General features: G+C 42.9%; 1 protein-coding gene across 3 annotated transcripts in view; it reads right to left on the bottom strand.

Moving 5' to 3' along the window:
• LOC311022386 (hyccin 2) overlaps positions 1 to 17,476 on the bottom strand; it is a 41,198-nt gene that overhangs the window by 14,794 nt on the left and 8,928 nt on the right. For all 3 annotated transcript variants that reach the window (XM_084023597.1, XM_084023599.1, XM_084023598.1), the window contains exons 2-6: positions 15,305 to 15,389; positions 11,986 to 12,063; positions 9,768 to 9,869; positions 8,283 to 8,462; positions 6,087 to 6,167 (exon numbers count right to left, since the gene is read on the bottom strand). In XM_084023597.1, coding sequence (XP_083879723.1) covers positions 6,087 to 6,167; positions 8,283 to 8,462; positions 9,768 to 9,869; positions 11,986 to 12,036 — 414 coding nt within the window. In that variant the 5' untranslated portion in view covers positions 12,037 to 12,063; positions 15,305 to 15,389. The remainder of the gene's footprint in view (positions 1 to 6,086; positions 6,168 to 8,282; positions 8,463 to 9,767; positions 9,870 to 11,985; positions 12,064 to 15,304; positions 15,390 to 17,476) is intronic.

Here is a 17,476-nt window from a genome sequence, read left to right as displayed (position 1 = left end):
GTGTCTCACACCTTCCTGACTGTGGTGGGCTTTCATTTCAACCAGTGACATTGATATCATTATCTCACTGGGTGAAGCGTCCCTCTCCTAAACTGAGTTTTGACTCTGCGAGTCGACCGAGTTTCATCTTGCAAGTTTCATACTTCGCCGAAGATGTCCATCCATCCATCCATTGTCTTCCGCTTATCCGGGACCGGGTCGCGGGGGCAGCTGCCTGAGCAGGGACGCCCAGACTTCCCTCTCCCCGGACACTTCCCCTAGCTCCTCCGGGAGGACCTCAAGGCGTTCCCAGGCCAGCCGGGTGACATAGTCACTCCAGCGTGTCCTGGGTCTTCCTTGGGGTCTCCTCCCGGTGGGGCATGCCTGGAACACCTCCCGAGGGAGGCGTCCAGGGGGCATCCGATACAGATGCCCGAGCCACCTCAACTGGCTCCCCTCGATGTGGAGGAGCAGCGCCTCTACTCCGAGCTCCTCCCGTGTGACGGAGCTCCTCACCCTATCTCTAAAGGCAGGAACACACCGGCCCAACCGTTGGACGTCTGAAGCGTTTGGAGAGGCTCGGACGAGGTCGGGAACACATATGTTTGGTGTGTACAGCTGCGTCGGAAGCTTTCGGAGCCGCGCGGACGTTGTCTGATCAGACTGAGCATACGAAGTCTGAGGAGGTGGGCTGTTGGACGTCTGAGCCATTGGATACTCTGATTGGCGGTGTGCTAGCGAATCAGAGTATCCAATGGCGGTGTGTGGGCGGGGCGGAAGTGACGATGGTAAACAACAAACCACATAAACAGAGATGGCGCAGAGTACAGATTTTACTTCGTCGTTGTATCGCACTTTTGGTTATTTCTGCACATTTATCGAAGCAATGGCTACGTGGAGCGAAGAGACGGAAGAGCAGCTGATTGTGCATTGTTTTTATCTGCACTCCGTTCCGTCATTTCCTGTTTTCCTGTTTTGGAGTACTGGCACGAGACTAGCGCCACCCGCTGTTAAGGAGGCTTATTGCATCTCGCGCAAGCGCAGAACGTACACGCTGCTGTGGTGTCGGAAGCACGTCGAAGCGGTGTGTACAACGCAACTTTTCTGCCGAACGGGTCAGACGAGAGGCAACAGAGTGGGCGGAGAGTGGTCGGATAAGGCAGTTGGACGTCTGGGCGGTGTGTGGGGGCCTTAAGGGAGCGCCCCGCCACCCTGCGAAGGAAGCTCATTTCGGCCGCTTGTATCCGGGATCTTATTCTTTCGGTCACGACCCAAAGTTCATGACCATAGGTGAGGGTAGGAACGTAGATTGACCGGTAAATTGAGAGCTTCACCTTTCGGCTCAGCTCTCTCTTCACCACGACGGACCGATACAACGACCGCATTACTGCAGCCGCTGCACCGATCCGCCTGTCAATCTTACGTTCCATCCTTCCCTCACTTGTGAACAAGACCCCAAGATACTTAAACTCCTCCACTTGAGGCAGGAACTCCCCCCCGACCTGGAGGGAGCAAGCCACCTTTTTCCGGTTGAGAACCATGGCCTCAGATTTGGAGGTGCTAATCCTCATCCCGGCTGCTTTTAAATTTAGCAGATCCCTTTCTTCTTATTCAAAGTAAATCAGTGTGATTGTACAGTGTGTGATTGTAGAGTGTGTGTGTGAAGGATTCCATTTAACGGGTCAGGCGAGCAATTAATCAAGGGTTTAATTGGAATCCCGAGTGGAGTGACATGATTTATGCAAATAGTGTCATTAATATGCAGGGCTGCATTCAATGCTTAAATTAAAATGTCTCATCCACCAGCGATAATAACTCCCCAATCCAGCCAGCAAACGCAAAGCAAACTTGGTCTGAACAAAAGTGATATTAGGGCATCCCTAGTGTCATACATTACTTTTGTTGGTTTCAAAGTTGGCAACTGCTCTTTTCAACAAGGGAGCCTGGGATTTTTTTTAAGTTATCTAATTGATAAGTTGGGAGAAACCGGAGCGCCCGGAGAAAACCCATTCCCAGAGTGAAGAAGGACCAGGTCTAGCCTTACATATCTACACAGCAAGACTACCTCCCAGGCTCAACTCACATCCCTGTAACTTCTACAAAGTCCTTCATGCCACATTGAGCTCAAAATGTCTGCAGTAGTTCCTTTAATCCATGTTTCTATTAGTCTCTCCACTTTCTTTAAAGGCTCCTGCACACCTGATGTATCTGCCGGCTTCCTGCCGAGTTTGAATGTTAACTTTGGTGGACAAAATGTCAAGGTGTTATTTTACACATCACATGATATACCCTTGATGAGTTAGATATTAGTGATATGAGGGCATCCCTAGTGTCATATATTACTTTTGTTGGTTTCAAAGTTGGCAACTGCTCTTTTCAATGAGCGAGCCTGGGATTTTTTTAAGTTATCTAATTGATAAGTTGGGAGAAACCGGAGCGCCCGGAGAAAACCCATTCCCAGAGTGAAGAAGGACCAGGTCTAGCCTTACATATCTACATAGCAAGACTACCTCCCAGGCTCAACTCAGATCTGGTCAGCTCAGCTGGACTTTTTCTATGCCGCCTTTTTCGGAGCCTTTTAGCCCTCAGGACGTCCCTTTGGTGAGACGCCATCTCTAATTCCAATGTGATGGCTCTGTGTCTGTCCTCCACGCTTTCAAAATCCTTGAGCTCTTTGTGGAACTGCTGGATTTTGTGGTTGAGGACAGAGTTCTCGTCGCAAATGCTGTCTCGAACAGATTTGATTTCATCATACTCTCTCCGTAAACTGTCTTGTAGTTTGACCTGGCTGTGGAGAGAGTCAATTTGACGCGTCAGACTTTCTTTCTCATTGGAAATGGATTTCACCTCTTCTCTGAGGTTGTAGTATTTGTCGAGAAAAGGTTTTACAATTTCGTATTCGCTTCTCAATTCTTGGACTTTGCAATCGAGGTTGAAATTGTGCCTCATCTTGGACTCTCTTTCAGCTTTCAGCACTCCATATTCAGCCGTCATCCTCCTTTCGTCTCTGAGTTTGCCCTGAAGCTCGTGCACCTGTTTTTCCAGAGAAGCATTGTTTCTGGTCAATACACTATTCTCTTGCAGCCTGTTTGCATGTTTCTCTGCCAGGTGATCCTGCCTGCGGACCTTCTGGAGGATGTCCTGAACTTTGTGCTCCAGCACATTATTTTGCTGGCTCAGGGTGTTGTTCTCAGCCTTTTTCACCCTATATTCCTTCTCAAGAGCATCGCAATCGATCAGTTTCCTGGTTATGTCCACCAGTTCTTCCCTGAGATTGCAGCCTTTTTTGAGGAGGCTTTCTTTTTCTTCTTCTGCAGACCGACATTTTTCCTCCAAGGTGGTTTGTTTCTGGAGTTTAATGCGCAACTCCTGCACTTGCTTCTCCAATCTTTTGTTCAGTTGATTGGCTTCTTTCCTGTCAGCTTTGAGCCCTTCATACTTTTTCTGTAAGTCTTGGCCATTTGCAAGCTTACTCTTGAGCTCATCTATTTCAGAAGTCAGAATGCCATTCTGTTGTTTTATGGCATCTGTTTCATTACTAACGGCACAAACCTGGAGAAGCCTGATTCCTGCAGGTGTTTTGTCCTTTTCATGGAGAGCTATTGTGTTCTCTTCAAACTCCGGAGGAATCACCGTTTGACGACGAAACATTTTTGCCAGTTTTGTCATTGTACTACTTCGGTTTATCACCAAATGTAATATGACTGAACAGTAATCTGGGTGAAAAGTAGCCAAGAGGGTACACTATGCAGTGGAACTGTGGTAACAACTGCCTTTGAGTTGAATATATAGAGTAGACGTGCCTTTGATGTGTTCTGTGATGATGTCACAGTGACATCACGTTACTGTGGTAACAAACTGCCTTTGATCAGAAGATATAGAGCAGACGTGCCTTTGAAGTGTTCTGTGATGATGTCACGTGACATCACGTTCTTAAAGGAAAGATTGACTCCGCCCAGAATTTGGAAGATTCTAAAGTCTGGGGAAATACCCTGATGATGACATCATCAGGGTATTCCCCCAGACTTAAATTTACTGAGTTTTTACTTTTATTTTGTACTGATTTTACAGTTTTTTTTAACTATCATTTGAATATTTGAAAATAAAAAATAATTCAATATACTGTAGCGTCCCTCAAATAACGGCTACGCGAGTTTAGTTGGGGTTACCATTCTTTATTTATCGTAGAACACAGGCTACTGTGGGCCGTAGCCAACGCCAAAAAAACAACAAAGTTAGCGCTCCTCAAAACTCTCCTTTCATCCGCTAGCCTCTCTCCCTCACACGCTCCCCCGATCTCTCTACCAACCCTCCTCTCCCTCCTCTCCACCAATCACACCACACACATTCTCCACACGCTACCTATCACAGCAGACTAACTGACAAGCGTCACAGCCTCCGAACTTGAACAGGTTCACTGACATTAAGGAAACGTAGCCATTGCAGAACATCAACAATACAGCTTGGAATAACATCATAAAACAGAACAGTTCCATAACCTGCAGTCCGTTACAATACTTTTCATCTTGAAATTAAATCATACATGTACATATTGTGATACACAATTACATGGTCTGAATTGATAATGATGACAAGCACATATTAGCTCAAATATTAGCTCAAATTTCTATGCCATGGCGCACGGAACGCACAGCTGACGACGATCAGCTGATTCCGGATGCCATTGCTCGCCTGTTGCCGTACGCCACCGTTTGCATCCAGATCGTGGGCCCGAGAACACAACACGTCTCCTTTCTCCTGGCCGGAAACTCTACCTGTGGGCGTTGTTGGAACGCCGCCGTTTGCCTCCGGATCGCTAGCCCGAGAGCATCCAGACACGGCCTGGCCGGCAAACTCTACCGGCGTGCGTCGGTAGCATGCCGCCGTTTGCCTCCGGACGGATCGCTAGCCCGAGAGCATCCAGACACGTCTCCTTTCTCCTGGCCGGCGGAGTCTACCTGCGTGCACCATTAGCACGCCACCGTTCGCATCCGGATCGCTTGCCCGAGAACACAACACGTCTCCTTTCTCCTGGCCGGCAAACTCTACCGGCGTGCGGCGCTAGCACGCCACCGTTTGCCTCCGGACGCAAGCCACCGACACACACACCCCCTGTACTACCCTCACTCTGGAGAAAAGAGAGAGAAAAAGAGAACTAACAATAAATGGCCGCTTGTGGTAAACCTGGATTCACTGCATTTGTCCTCCTTCCAACTCCCAACCATCTGACCGTGGTTAGCCTGTCCCCAGCCGTTCTCCAACTGACCCAGCACCTCACCTCACCTCACCTAAAGTGTTCCCACTCTTCTCCATGGTCCTTCAAACCGGAGCTAGAGTGTCTGAGCTCTTTTTCAAATTCAATACAGTGATACATATCATCACGGAGACATAAAACGACATATTGGGATTGGAGATTTTTGTTCATATCACCCAGCATTCGCCGTGGTGCAGATGTGCAAAATGTCACCGAGTGTAATGAACCAAATTGACCATTCAAGCAGCTTTGCTCAACATCAGTGCCGATGTCATTAATTGAACAATTCTGTCTTTTCTTTGGGTAGCACATGGGAGATGTGAACCTTCTTCCAGAAAGCCCGTTCTGTCAGAAATGTTCTAATGTTTAGGCAACAAACCGGTAAAGTTTTGGTCCATTTGGATGGGGGGGGGGGGGGGGGGGGGGGGGGCATGCCAACAAGACACATTGCTTCTTTGTGCCCTCTGTAAATGGTCCTAGGTCAGCACGTCCTGTTAAACACCTTCATAATGAATTCCAGCTCAACACAATAGTCAATACTATTGTTGCAATACAATACTAGGATGCAATACATAGGAGGACATTGAAGGGGTTGGTTGTTCACACAAAAAGTGACAAAAGTAACAACTGATACATTAAAACCCACAGATGGTTAAGCCCTGGAGGTCAGGTTAATGAAATCTGACCTCCTGTAGCGTTGGACACTGAGGAGGTGTCATCTTCACACTGACTTAAATAAGTCTCGAGAAATGCTCCAACAGCCAGTCGGAAGGAGGCAATGGAGGAGGAAGAGACAGAAGAACAGAGAAGAAAAAAAATACATGATCAATAGTACAAACAAGCGGAGGCCTACCTCATGATATATCGATGGTTTGGACAGAGACGGGATGGTGAAGGAGAGGAGCTTGCTGTTGCCGTCTTTGTCCACGATCTCCTGTAACACCAAAGAGGAAGAGACAGCAAAGCTTCATTCAGACCTCTACCGTAACCCAGTTCAGTCCTTCTCCGCGGACCGTGGGGAAAGCTCTGAGCAGCATACGGATGACAACTGTCCGGTACAGCACGGTCCACTGTCCCTCATGCTTGACTCACGTTATTGACTCTGACAGATTAAATGTCAGTGCCAGCACGCTCCCAACTCAATTCTAATTTCACACTGTGATATGTTCCACAAAGATGGAGGCATCACCCAACATTATGCCATTTCTAAAAGTAATGCCCGATTATCTCCAGTTGTCACAACGGCGGTCAAAATGATAATAAGTACGTTGCAGTTGCAGAGACGTTGCGTTTGGCCATTCGTCATATGGCAGAAAGCACTCGTTATTCCTACTTTGCTATGTAAACAAATTATGTACAGCTGAGGATTCAAGTGGTGTTATCAGTGAGGATGGCAGGCATTGTTAACTGATTGAGAGGCATAGAAATATTCCATGTTTTCTTTGAGTATATGACGTTCTTCAGTTTTGCATGTATAACCTATAGAAGCTGGCAAGTATAAGGATAATTATGGATAAATGTGCTTCTCCTGCAAGTCTTTTTTTTTTTGGTTTTCACATGTGAGATTTGTATTTCCTGGCTTTGTGTAAGAAAGTGATTGTAAAGAAGACAACAAACAGCAGTTCATCCATCCACTCGTCCAAGCGTCCATAATCTAGGTTAGGAATGTGGTACTGAAAAGGCTTTATCCCTCTTATAGTATACTGTCAGTTTAGGCCTTGTCCTGCCCTTCACTGGCTTGCAGTATATCTCTGAATATCTGATGGGACTGCTGAGAGCAAAGCTGTTTATCAGAGCTCAGTCGTCAATGAGGAAGGCCTATGAGCATGGTGTGTGTGTGTGTGTGTGTGTGTGTGTGTGTGTGTGGAGTGGTATAGGCACAGAGGAATAAATTATGCATGGCTATACCTTTAGCGGTGCTGGCTGACATGGAGCTCTTTCTATTGATATCTCTAGCTCTTGGCCTATTTCCCCAAGAGTGTTTCCTGGTGATGTAATCTACCCTGGGTCTATCCAGGCTTTCCCTGTAGATCCTCTCTAATGTCAACAGATCATCCTTACTGAGGTTCCACCTGTAGATCTAAGAGATAGTCGAGGATTTGGATGTCAACGTTTTGGTGCAGACACAGAATCATTCATAGCCATCTTCATGGTTGTAGAAAGAAATGTCATCAGATATGATTCAAGCAAAAGCACTCTAAAAATATCATATCTACCTATATTCCTTCATACTGACTAGCAAAAAAAGGAAAAAAAAGAGTGAACTATTATGTTGCAAGTATATGATACCAATGCTCCTAAGGAATAATGTATAAGTGGGATGAGTTCTGGAAAGAGTTTCCTTTTTCTTTCTTTTCTGTTTTTAATGTTGTGAATTTCTGTGTTGTCTTCCTACTCTGAAGACCACCACTGTTGTTGTTGTTGTTTTTTCATAGGGGAGGTTTTTTTTATAAGCCTTCTTTGGCTTCTACCTCTCCTGCACAATGTTTAATTTGACTATTTTCATTGTTTATACAGGTTTTATAATGTGCAAATAAAAACTAACTAACTAACTAAAAAAAAAAAAGAGTTGAGGCCTTCTTTGTCGACTGACAGTGATGTGGCATGATAACAGCCACACCATCGTGCTTAGCCAATTATCATGTGTTTGAAGAGTTAAGTTCAGGATTTTGGGACACTGTGGCTGTCCCTGCTGGCCATGACCATAATGATGGTGATAACAAGGGTGTGATTCTATGTCAGGGTGAGTTACAGGGCAACATCCCTCCAGCTGCAGGGACACAGAGTTTCTCTAATGGACCCTTCAACCTAGATGATGTTTGCCGTCACGTCTGCACAATCCATGTAAATTATCCATCAGATAAGTTTCTTTTTATTCTTTCCTGATCATTTATTGCTATTTTGTATTCCTTTTAGTAACCATGTTGATAGTTTGAATTGAGGATGCAAAATGGCTCACAAAAATGTATCGCACAGCTAGAATGTTTATGTCATATATTTTGTACAAGGCTTTGCCTTTACCCCCTCATGCCCCACTATAGACACCCACCAGGTTATAGATGCCCAGGAGGAGGGCCTCAATGCACCCGTTGCTCTGGCGATCCCTGCTGGCTGTGATGCGCAGATAAACCCACACCAGCTCGGGCAGGAACTGCAGGGTGAAGCGGCGCAGGCGGTCTTCAGAGCTCCGGTACAGCTCAAACAGTTGGTGGCAGACAGGCTCCAGCAGCTGGATTGGATCGGAGGGTGGGGTCATAAGTAAATGCAAAGGCACATACACTTACATGCAAATGAGAACAGGTCTGACACCCTAGTGGAAATATTCCTCAAATTAGTGTACATCCGTGTTGATTAAAAAGACAAGGTGGAAGGAGATATGATGACTTCATAAAATAAAAAAACAGAATGCCAACCTCTCAATCTAAGGTGAATGTTTCCCTAAGAGCCATCAGAAACACTTTATCTTAGACAGTATCTTTGCTTCACAGTGCTTATTTCAAACATGAATGAATGTTATGCTCCGTAAACCAGGGTGGGGCAGATGGAGGGAAAGTTTTGCTGCCGGTCAATAGTGGGAGGTGTACAGCAGCAGAGGGGATAAATCACTACAATGGAAGTTTGGTCAGATGTACTCTCAGGGGAGTCAGCAGCTGAGCCAATGTGTTTATACTGTGTGTGTGTGTGTGTGTGTGTGTGTGTGTGTGTGTGTGTGTGTGTGTGTGTGTGTGTGTGTGTGTGTGTGTGTGTATTGGACTGTGGCTGACCCTGAAATTAGCAGCAACTCATTAATGAACTTGGCAAGACATTTATCCCTCCATGTCATCAGCAAAAAACACCCAAACACACAACAGTCCAACACACTTTCTATCTATCTCCTGGATCACTTGTCCAACTACTAATGGGATTGTGCAGCAAGATTGACAAACGCTAATAGAATTTAGATCCCCGGTTGCTTGACACCCAAATTCAACTGTGGAAGAGCTGGGGGGAGGGGGGGGAATTGATAGAACTGTATCATTAGAGTGAAATCAAAGTCCTGTTCCATTGTGTACCCCAGGCTTTTGATAAAAAAATAAAGAAAATACCGATTTAGCCTTCCTGGAATAGGAGAAATAAAAAACGGCGAGGTGCTTGTGTGTTGCAGCGCACTTAGTAAGAAACTGAGTTTGTGAACTAGTCTGTGTTTATAATGTATCCGTGTTTGCATCCTTCACTTTGCATGTAACTCTTCACCGTGGGCAGCAGATGTTCCTGTCAGAGTGCTGTGTGTGTGTGTGTGTGTCTGTGTGTACACAGTGTGAGAACTCTGTGTGCCATCTCACAGGTGATGTGGCTGCCATTAACCACCTGTCCATCACACTCTCCCAGAGTACAATGTGCTTGCGTTTGAATGTGCATGTGTAGTTCGCTGATACGGTTGTGTGTCACTTTCTTGCCCACTGCCGACTGAGACGACATGACATGAGTCACAAGCAACACGGAGCTAAAAACAGCCTCACTCAGGACTGTATGTGTGCCATCTGTGTCCACTCACCTCATTGTTGGGGTCCTGGATGACTCTGTAGATCGCTTGCACCAGGGACTTCTTCAGATGCAGGCTGCCGGCGTAGCTGGGGATGCGTTTTTCTGGTAAGGACTGGGGTGGGGAGAGAGGACGGTTTGCTGAGCAAATGCATGCAACTTTTTTAACATTACTTCAGAATTGTGGCATGACACATCATGCCTATGCATCATTTTCTGTTGCATCCCTCCAAATCATCTCCATTATCATATGTAGGACTGTCCTTGACCAAAGGATTTTTTAGTCGATCAACACACATTATTTTGTCGACTAATGTATGAAGAGTTTCTCCCCAAAAATCCCACAAAATCACCACTTTAAATCTAGTGTTAACCACAGATTCACTTCTATGTTTCTTAGAAATAAATCTTTCATCATTTGCACAAAGGCCCCTCGGCTCCCTTGTTCTCCTCTTGTTTTATCAATAGGGGGCAGTACATTTAGATTTTTGACACTTACTCTAATAATCATCCTCATTTTGAGTCATCACAGGTGAAAGGTCAAATTGATGTAATTTTCCATTCTCTAAAATAACAAGAAAGTACATTGTGGGACTGTTGGCAGTAAGAAAGTGTAAATGCTGTTAACGCTACATTTTTCTGAAGCTGAACTGAACTAATTTTTTCCCCTAGTGTTGAAAAGCATTCTGGGAAATGTGGAGAAATCACTGACTGGGCAATTCAGCATTCAGATAACGGACTAAAATATGGAGATGAATGTCACAGAGTGAAGATATCTCTCAGGCTCAGAATATCCTGTAGAGAAATTCTTTAAATGGTCAAGAAGACTGTGTGTTGGTCTGCAGATGACAGAAGGCAGAAATATCCTCTCGGCACAGCCTTAGTATGGTCATTTTGAGGACAGAACACAATGTGCCTTCGTCTGCACCAACTTACACAGTGAGTCATACCAATCCATTTCCCTCATTATTCACCCTTTTCTCTCTCTTTCACAATCCTGTGCTCTCTGCTCCACTACACACTCGTTCCTTTTTGTTATGTTCGTCTTTCCTTTACTCTCCCTAGATTTCAGACAGATAATTTCAAACATTTAAAGCTATCGTGGCCATTTCATCACATGACAAACTTAGTGTTTCCCACAGGATTTTTTGAGACTATGGTGGGGGGGCTCGGGATCCTGTAGGGGGGTCTGGGAGCATGCCCCGCCGGGAGAACATTTTGAATAGATTACATTTTAATGCATCAATTTGGTAAATATTGAGAAACAAAATATAACATATCAGATATTATACAAGCACCTTTCAATTGTAAAGATAGAGAAATCAAAGACATCAAATGGTGTTAAAAAATTGCAGAACAGGGCATCAATAGTTTTCAATAATATCTTCTATTATTGTGTATATATCACCAAGTGTGATTTTAGTTTCATATGGTTTCTGTGTTTAAAATCACTGTAGTGAACACACCTCTATTCATTTATTGTTTATTCGACAGCTACAGTAAATTAAATACAGACAAAATGAAAACCGCTATCGGACACCAGTTTCAGAGACACTGGAGACATCAATGTCACTACATGGATGTAATGAAATGCAAAGCTGAAGCCAACTTGTAGTTCCTAGAGAGCACCAAAGAAGACTGTTTTTAAATTACACCTGGGAGTCAACTTAAATAATGTATTTACTGACACTAATATTGGTTAGCTACAGTACAACTGAATGTGATCTTACATCTATAAAAAAAATGACCATCACATTCAGACACTACAGTCAGGTAAAAAGAGACTATTTCATATTTTTGAGTCAGTTTCATCAGCTTTTAGCACCTGAGAGAACATGGCAGTAATGGTGATAACAGCAAGGCTTCCACAGTTTTTTGTAAGTTCACAGAGTATAGAAACTAAGTCTTTATCTGATCGACCGTATGAGTGTTTAAAGCATGTTCATACTTTCTACTAAGAGGTGCTTCAGGTACAGTTGAGGCATTTAGCTTGAACCAGACAATTTCAGCTCACACTGATGAAAGTAGTGCTGACCCTGAGTCTTGAATAACAATTTACAAAAGGAATGAAATGCTGAAGAGGTGACATACACGAACCTGCACCTCATCACATTTCTTACAGCCACAGTATGAGGTTTATCTGTGTAAATACAAAAATGACGTCCTCTGGGAGAACATTTCATTGACATTAGTCATGATGGATAACAGCGGAGAGGAGGCCAGGCATTTACCTTGAATTCTGAGAGCCATTCTTCGACAACACTGCGCTCTGAACCCAGCATCTTCTTCAGAGACCCCCCCTTGGCTGCCTGGTGGATAGAGAAACACAGAGGACAGGGAGAGAGAGGGAAGATGGAAACAGAGAAGAAGAACATAGATTGCGAGAGAGGAGGGGGGGCAGAGTGGAGGAGAGACAAAGACAACAGTTAGTTAAGAGGAAGAGAATGAGGAGAACAGTACTTAGTACTAACTCGGACCATAGCTGCTTGCAAATGACACGAGGAGGGGAAATACCAGTGCTAATCCATTTTTAATCCCATTTGCTATTATCAAAGTACATGTACTTCAAATTACTGCCAACTATTTTCAAAGATAGTTTCTAAAAGAATAAATAAATAAAGGAAACAAAATGTTTACTGACATGGATTACCTGTTTAAAGTCTTGCACTTTTAAAATAAATGAAAACAAGCATGCAATGCATTGTAAACAGTGGTTAGTAATCTAAAACAATGATGGTATACTTTGGAAAGTGGTCAACAGCAATGTTAATTGAAGTAAATGGAAAGAAACATGTAAAAGCACCTCTGAGAGTGGACGCTATGATGCTGACCACACTGTTACATAAGGAGCAACCTAAGTGACCTTTCCAGTCAGCGTGGATAAGTGATGACATGAACCACTACAAGCAGTCATATGGTCTTTCCCATGACCATTCAAATCTGAGGTGACCAAGCTCGAGGTCTGTTGGGTCATCAGCTCATGTGCATTGTTATGAAATCTACAGAACACTTCAGAAGGGCAGCTCACCACTGATCTGCCTGCAATGACATTAAAAACAAAGCCTGAAACACCCAATAAAAACTCTGCTTGAATCAAAACATGGTGCCAGAGATGTGAATTCCCTGTCAAGATGTGAATGTCTTCATACATATTTTGATCTCAGGCTACAGGCACCCTGATCTAGTTCTCTCTATCTCTGAGTCTCAAATGAACTTCAGCAAACTGCCTAAAATAAAAAGCCATTTCTCCGACTTCCTCCCATGGAAAATATATTCTCATAATAATGCTGCCAAAAGGCTTTCTTTGAGGGAGATACATCTCTTATTAAGATCGTGTGGATGAAAAGATATTAATGGAAGAAAAGGGTCTTGAATGAAAGCAACCAAACCTGAGCTATACTACCAGCAACTACACACAACTGTGTCCTATCTTCTGATTATGAATGGCATGAATGGAGTGTGTGAAGTTTGTGTCATTATCAGTGACCTTGTAATTTCAAGAACATAGTGGTACAGTTTAAACCTGTGCTCACTCACGTTGGCCCGACAGCCTTTGCCCTTAGAAAAACTGTGTGACTCACAATGTTGTTTTGGTTTTGACTTGATGGGATTAGGGATTAGGACTAACTCAATATATTCTGATTTCGAAGTGGGAAGATCCCACTTAACATTTCAGGCAAAAGCCTCTGCTGGCTGACTGTAAGGCGTTCTTGGAAGTCTTCCCTGGCTTTTTATTAAATACTGTGGAATGTGACGTGGATGTTGAAATTGTCATAAATCAATTGACTCTTAGATCTGACGAAATTCACTCCCTTTGACACATGAATGTGCCCCCACCCCATGATGCAACATGTGAAGAAGCAGTATTGTGAATAAACCAGTTGCCACTGCATCTGGGTCAGTTAACGGTTAACTTTGTGAATACGGTCAAAGATTATGTGGACAGTTAAGATGTTCGCATTCAAGAATAGAGAAAAGCTGTGTGGGCACAAAATTGGGTGTATGCAATGCAAACACAGACTGTCAGATTTTGCAACCCCTGCTTATAAGATTTCCACGCGCTGTTCCTTTTTGGAAGCACCAGTGCTAATGCTCACTCCCACATTAAGCCAGAGTGTTGACACACCCCTAATTAATCTTATTTGGTACACCCAAATCATTACAGGCCAGGAAATGTGCAAAAACCTGAAGGCTTCTTTGCATATATATATATATATATATATATATATATATATATATATATATATACATATTTCACATTCTCTATGTTTCTCACAATTTTAATATTGCCAGACAGGATATGTAAATGTATGGCTTACTTTTGCTTGTAAAACATGGCTGGTAGCAACTGATGCAAATAAATAAATGAATATGCTTCAATCAAAACTGTATTCAAGGCCTCCAAAGTACAATTTCACATGTACTGAAAAGATAAAAGTTCCAAACATAATGTAGTTAAATGTAATTCCATTCTCTGCTATTATATTACACTGCACTAACGGGATAAAACAGCTGTTTCTATCTCAACTTATATAAAGCAAGTATGGTTTAAGAGAGGCAAAATAATACATCAATTTCAAAATGCTACATGGAACTACCCAAGCCTGTACCATGTAACAGTTTAAAGGCACCGGAGTATTTCAAACTAGTATTTTATGTTACAAAGCAGGCTTAGGGGAGCAAGTCATCCTATTTGCTGTGGGAGGAGATAGAGATCATGTTCGCTGCTCAGAGCAGATGATGATCTGAACCAGTCAAATCTTTTTGTGCGAGCACACTTCTTAAATCTGAGTCAGTGGATTGAAAGGCTCCACTTAGTAAGCATGTTCACTTCTTCGTGGAAAGCTGACTCATTCATTTCCTCCAGCTTGTCAAACTGTCAAACACTCAATCAGCAGGGCAGGCTCACCCGTTACCATGGGAACTGGAGTCAAATGACTTTCAGGCAATGGCAAACACCCACCAAAAAAAGAAATGCCCGTGTTGTAAAAATCAACCTATATTATAATGCTCTCATTAACGTACATAAAACCTGCTGAAGTTCGCAGATAAATGATAAGCAGAACACTTACAATTACAATCGGAGAATGTAACTTATCCTTCATATGTCAGTAGCAGCACAACACTTAAATTGTGAGAGCTAATTCCTTTCTCTGGTGTTGCTTTTATTGGTGTTATTGCATAAACAAGACATATAAAAGAGAAAACACGAAGGCAAAGTAAAAAACGTGCTTAACCTTGATAAAACCATTTGCAACTGCACCATAAAGGAAAGAAATGTTCCATCAGTGAGATCATCAGCGGAAGAATTGACAACAGCTAACACTTAAATCTCATTTGCAGTTTCTGGCACCATGAGTCAGCTTGATACATAGTCATTTTCCAGAGTACCAGTTATAATTGATAACGGCTGTGTATCAATTTCTACCGAAAAATTCCATATTACGATAAATTATTTTTATTGTATAGAAATGGACTCAAGGACTTCAATGAAAAATGCAAGCTATGAGGTAGTTTGAGGGGCATGTTGTCGACACCCATTGTGCTTACCTCAGTGTCCCAGAACTCAGATCTCCACTGGGAGAGGCAAATGGTTCTCCACAGTGTCACACATCTGTCAATCACTGAGGGTCACCTGCAAAAACAAGGGAAAGAAAAAAGATCAATTATTCAGATCATCATTGGAAGTGCATCCTTGGTAAAGAGGGCATGAAATGATAATTCACCTAGAATCATATAGCTTGAAAAACATCACATTTGATGGTTTCAGATTCTCAAATGAGAGATTTTGCTGCCTTTTCTTGTCTTATATTGTTATACATTTATTGTTTTGGTGTTTTAGACTGTTGGTCAGACAAAAAGGCATTTCATGACATCCCCTTAGGCTCTCAACAGTTGTGATATTTGACAGTGTTATAGAGTTTTCTAGTCCAAACAATTCAATTGAATGTCTTGATTGACTTTGAAAGCAATTACAGATAAAGTTCAAAGATGGCTTCATAGAATGCTTTTGAATATATTAATCTCAAAAAGGGAACGTCTATTGGCAGCAGTATACAGCATACAGTACATGACAATAATGTACCACCCCACCCCAGGACTAAAAGATGCATAAAACATAAAGGAACATTGCTGTGATGTCGAGCCAGACACTATCCAACAGGCTTCCTGTAACTCGATTCATAATAAAAAACTATGCATTTCTTCAACAAACCCTTTGAGTTGAAGGTTATTTTGAGGCATTGCGCAAGCATTCAAGTTTCTTATTGTTGCATAGCAACAGTCAGCTGGCTAACTTGTTGTCCTCGCCAGCTAAAAATGCATCTTGAGGATCCACACCCATAGTATTTACTGCACTTGGCAGAACGAATCAAGGCTCCAGCGGCACAAAAGAAGACCGGCTCTGCTGCGTGTCCCCGAGGAGCAGACGATGCCACATCACTTTTTCATTTGCAATTCATCCCACAGACTCAGAACTTTCCATGCAGAAGTCCCATCTGTCTAGAGTGATCTGGTGTAGATTTTCCTTTGCCAGATAAAGCATATTTATTCTGTATGACTCATCAAAGCCGACTCAATGGCTCCAGGTCGAGTACACACAGCAAAGGGAGGGAGGGATGAGTGATGAATAATACAACATTAACAGAAACATCTTGTAGGGATGCAACGAAACCACGATTTTTCAGACCTAGTTGAGGTACAAGTAATTACATGAGTATGTGCCGATACAGAGTATCAATATGAGTACTTAATAATACCATTACAGCTCTAACAATAACTCACAAAAATATAATGAAGTAACATTTTCTTACTATCATCACAAATATTCAATTCATTGGTAAGTGCATTTTACTTCATAGAGGCAAGTGAGTTATACTCAATACAACTGAAAAATGTACTTAAATGTACTTTTTAAATCAAGTAAATATTCCTAGTTTGTTTTTGCAGTGTGGTATCGACGCATCCCTATTATATTATGTAAATAATTACAGAATTGTGTTTGTGTTTAATTTTTACAATACATATATTAGATATCTTTAATAACTCCCACTGTCTATGACTGTGTAATAAGGAATAGAGAAAGCAGGAGGTATCTCCAACCATCTCTGAGGACCTTTCAGAGAATAACAGGCAAGTGAAACAAACCAACATCATCTGTGCTTCACTGGATTGTCTTTGAATGGTTGTACAAGTCAGACAGCACTTTGTAGGTACCTCAAATTTAATTTTCTTGAGTTCAATGATTTCAGTTTTTTGTCTAAAGCTTTGGAAGAGTTTACCTCATGCAACCCAAAAGCCACAGTATCAGTATAAACCGACTGTAAGAATAAGACATATCAAACATCTTAGCTAAGGCTGCAGGAATAAAGACAATTCAGTCCTCCCTTCTGGTACAACAATGTATACCAAGCTGGAATCGTACCTTTGGGACTACAGTGTAAATCCTCCCCATTCTGCTGCCATCTTATCCCAGTATTTGCGTGTCTAGTAACAACAGTGTTCCCCAGCCAGCCGTCACTGTTGGCTAAATATGTCATACTCCTAAAACGGCCTGGTGCATGACAATAAGCAAACTTTCCTTCAAGGGCTGCTCTTCCTCTATGCAGGACCTGCTTATTGTCCTATAGCGGGGCTAACGAGACAAAAAGGAGAGTGCCAACCCATCCTGTTTACAGCACTTCAAACCCCAAATCACAATGGCATTGCTAAACACACTGCTCA

The sequence above is a fragment of the Eutrigla gurnardus genome (assembly GCF_963514095.1).
Source record: "Eutrigla gurnardus genome assembly, chromosome: 12".
NCBI classification, from domain to species: Eukaryota; Metazoa; Chordata; class Actinopteri; order Perciformes; family Triglidae; genus Eutrigla; species Eutrigla gurnardus.
The sequence above is the reverse complement of the archived record's forward strand: the minus strand, read 5'-3'. Positions and strand labels throughout refer to the sequence as shown.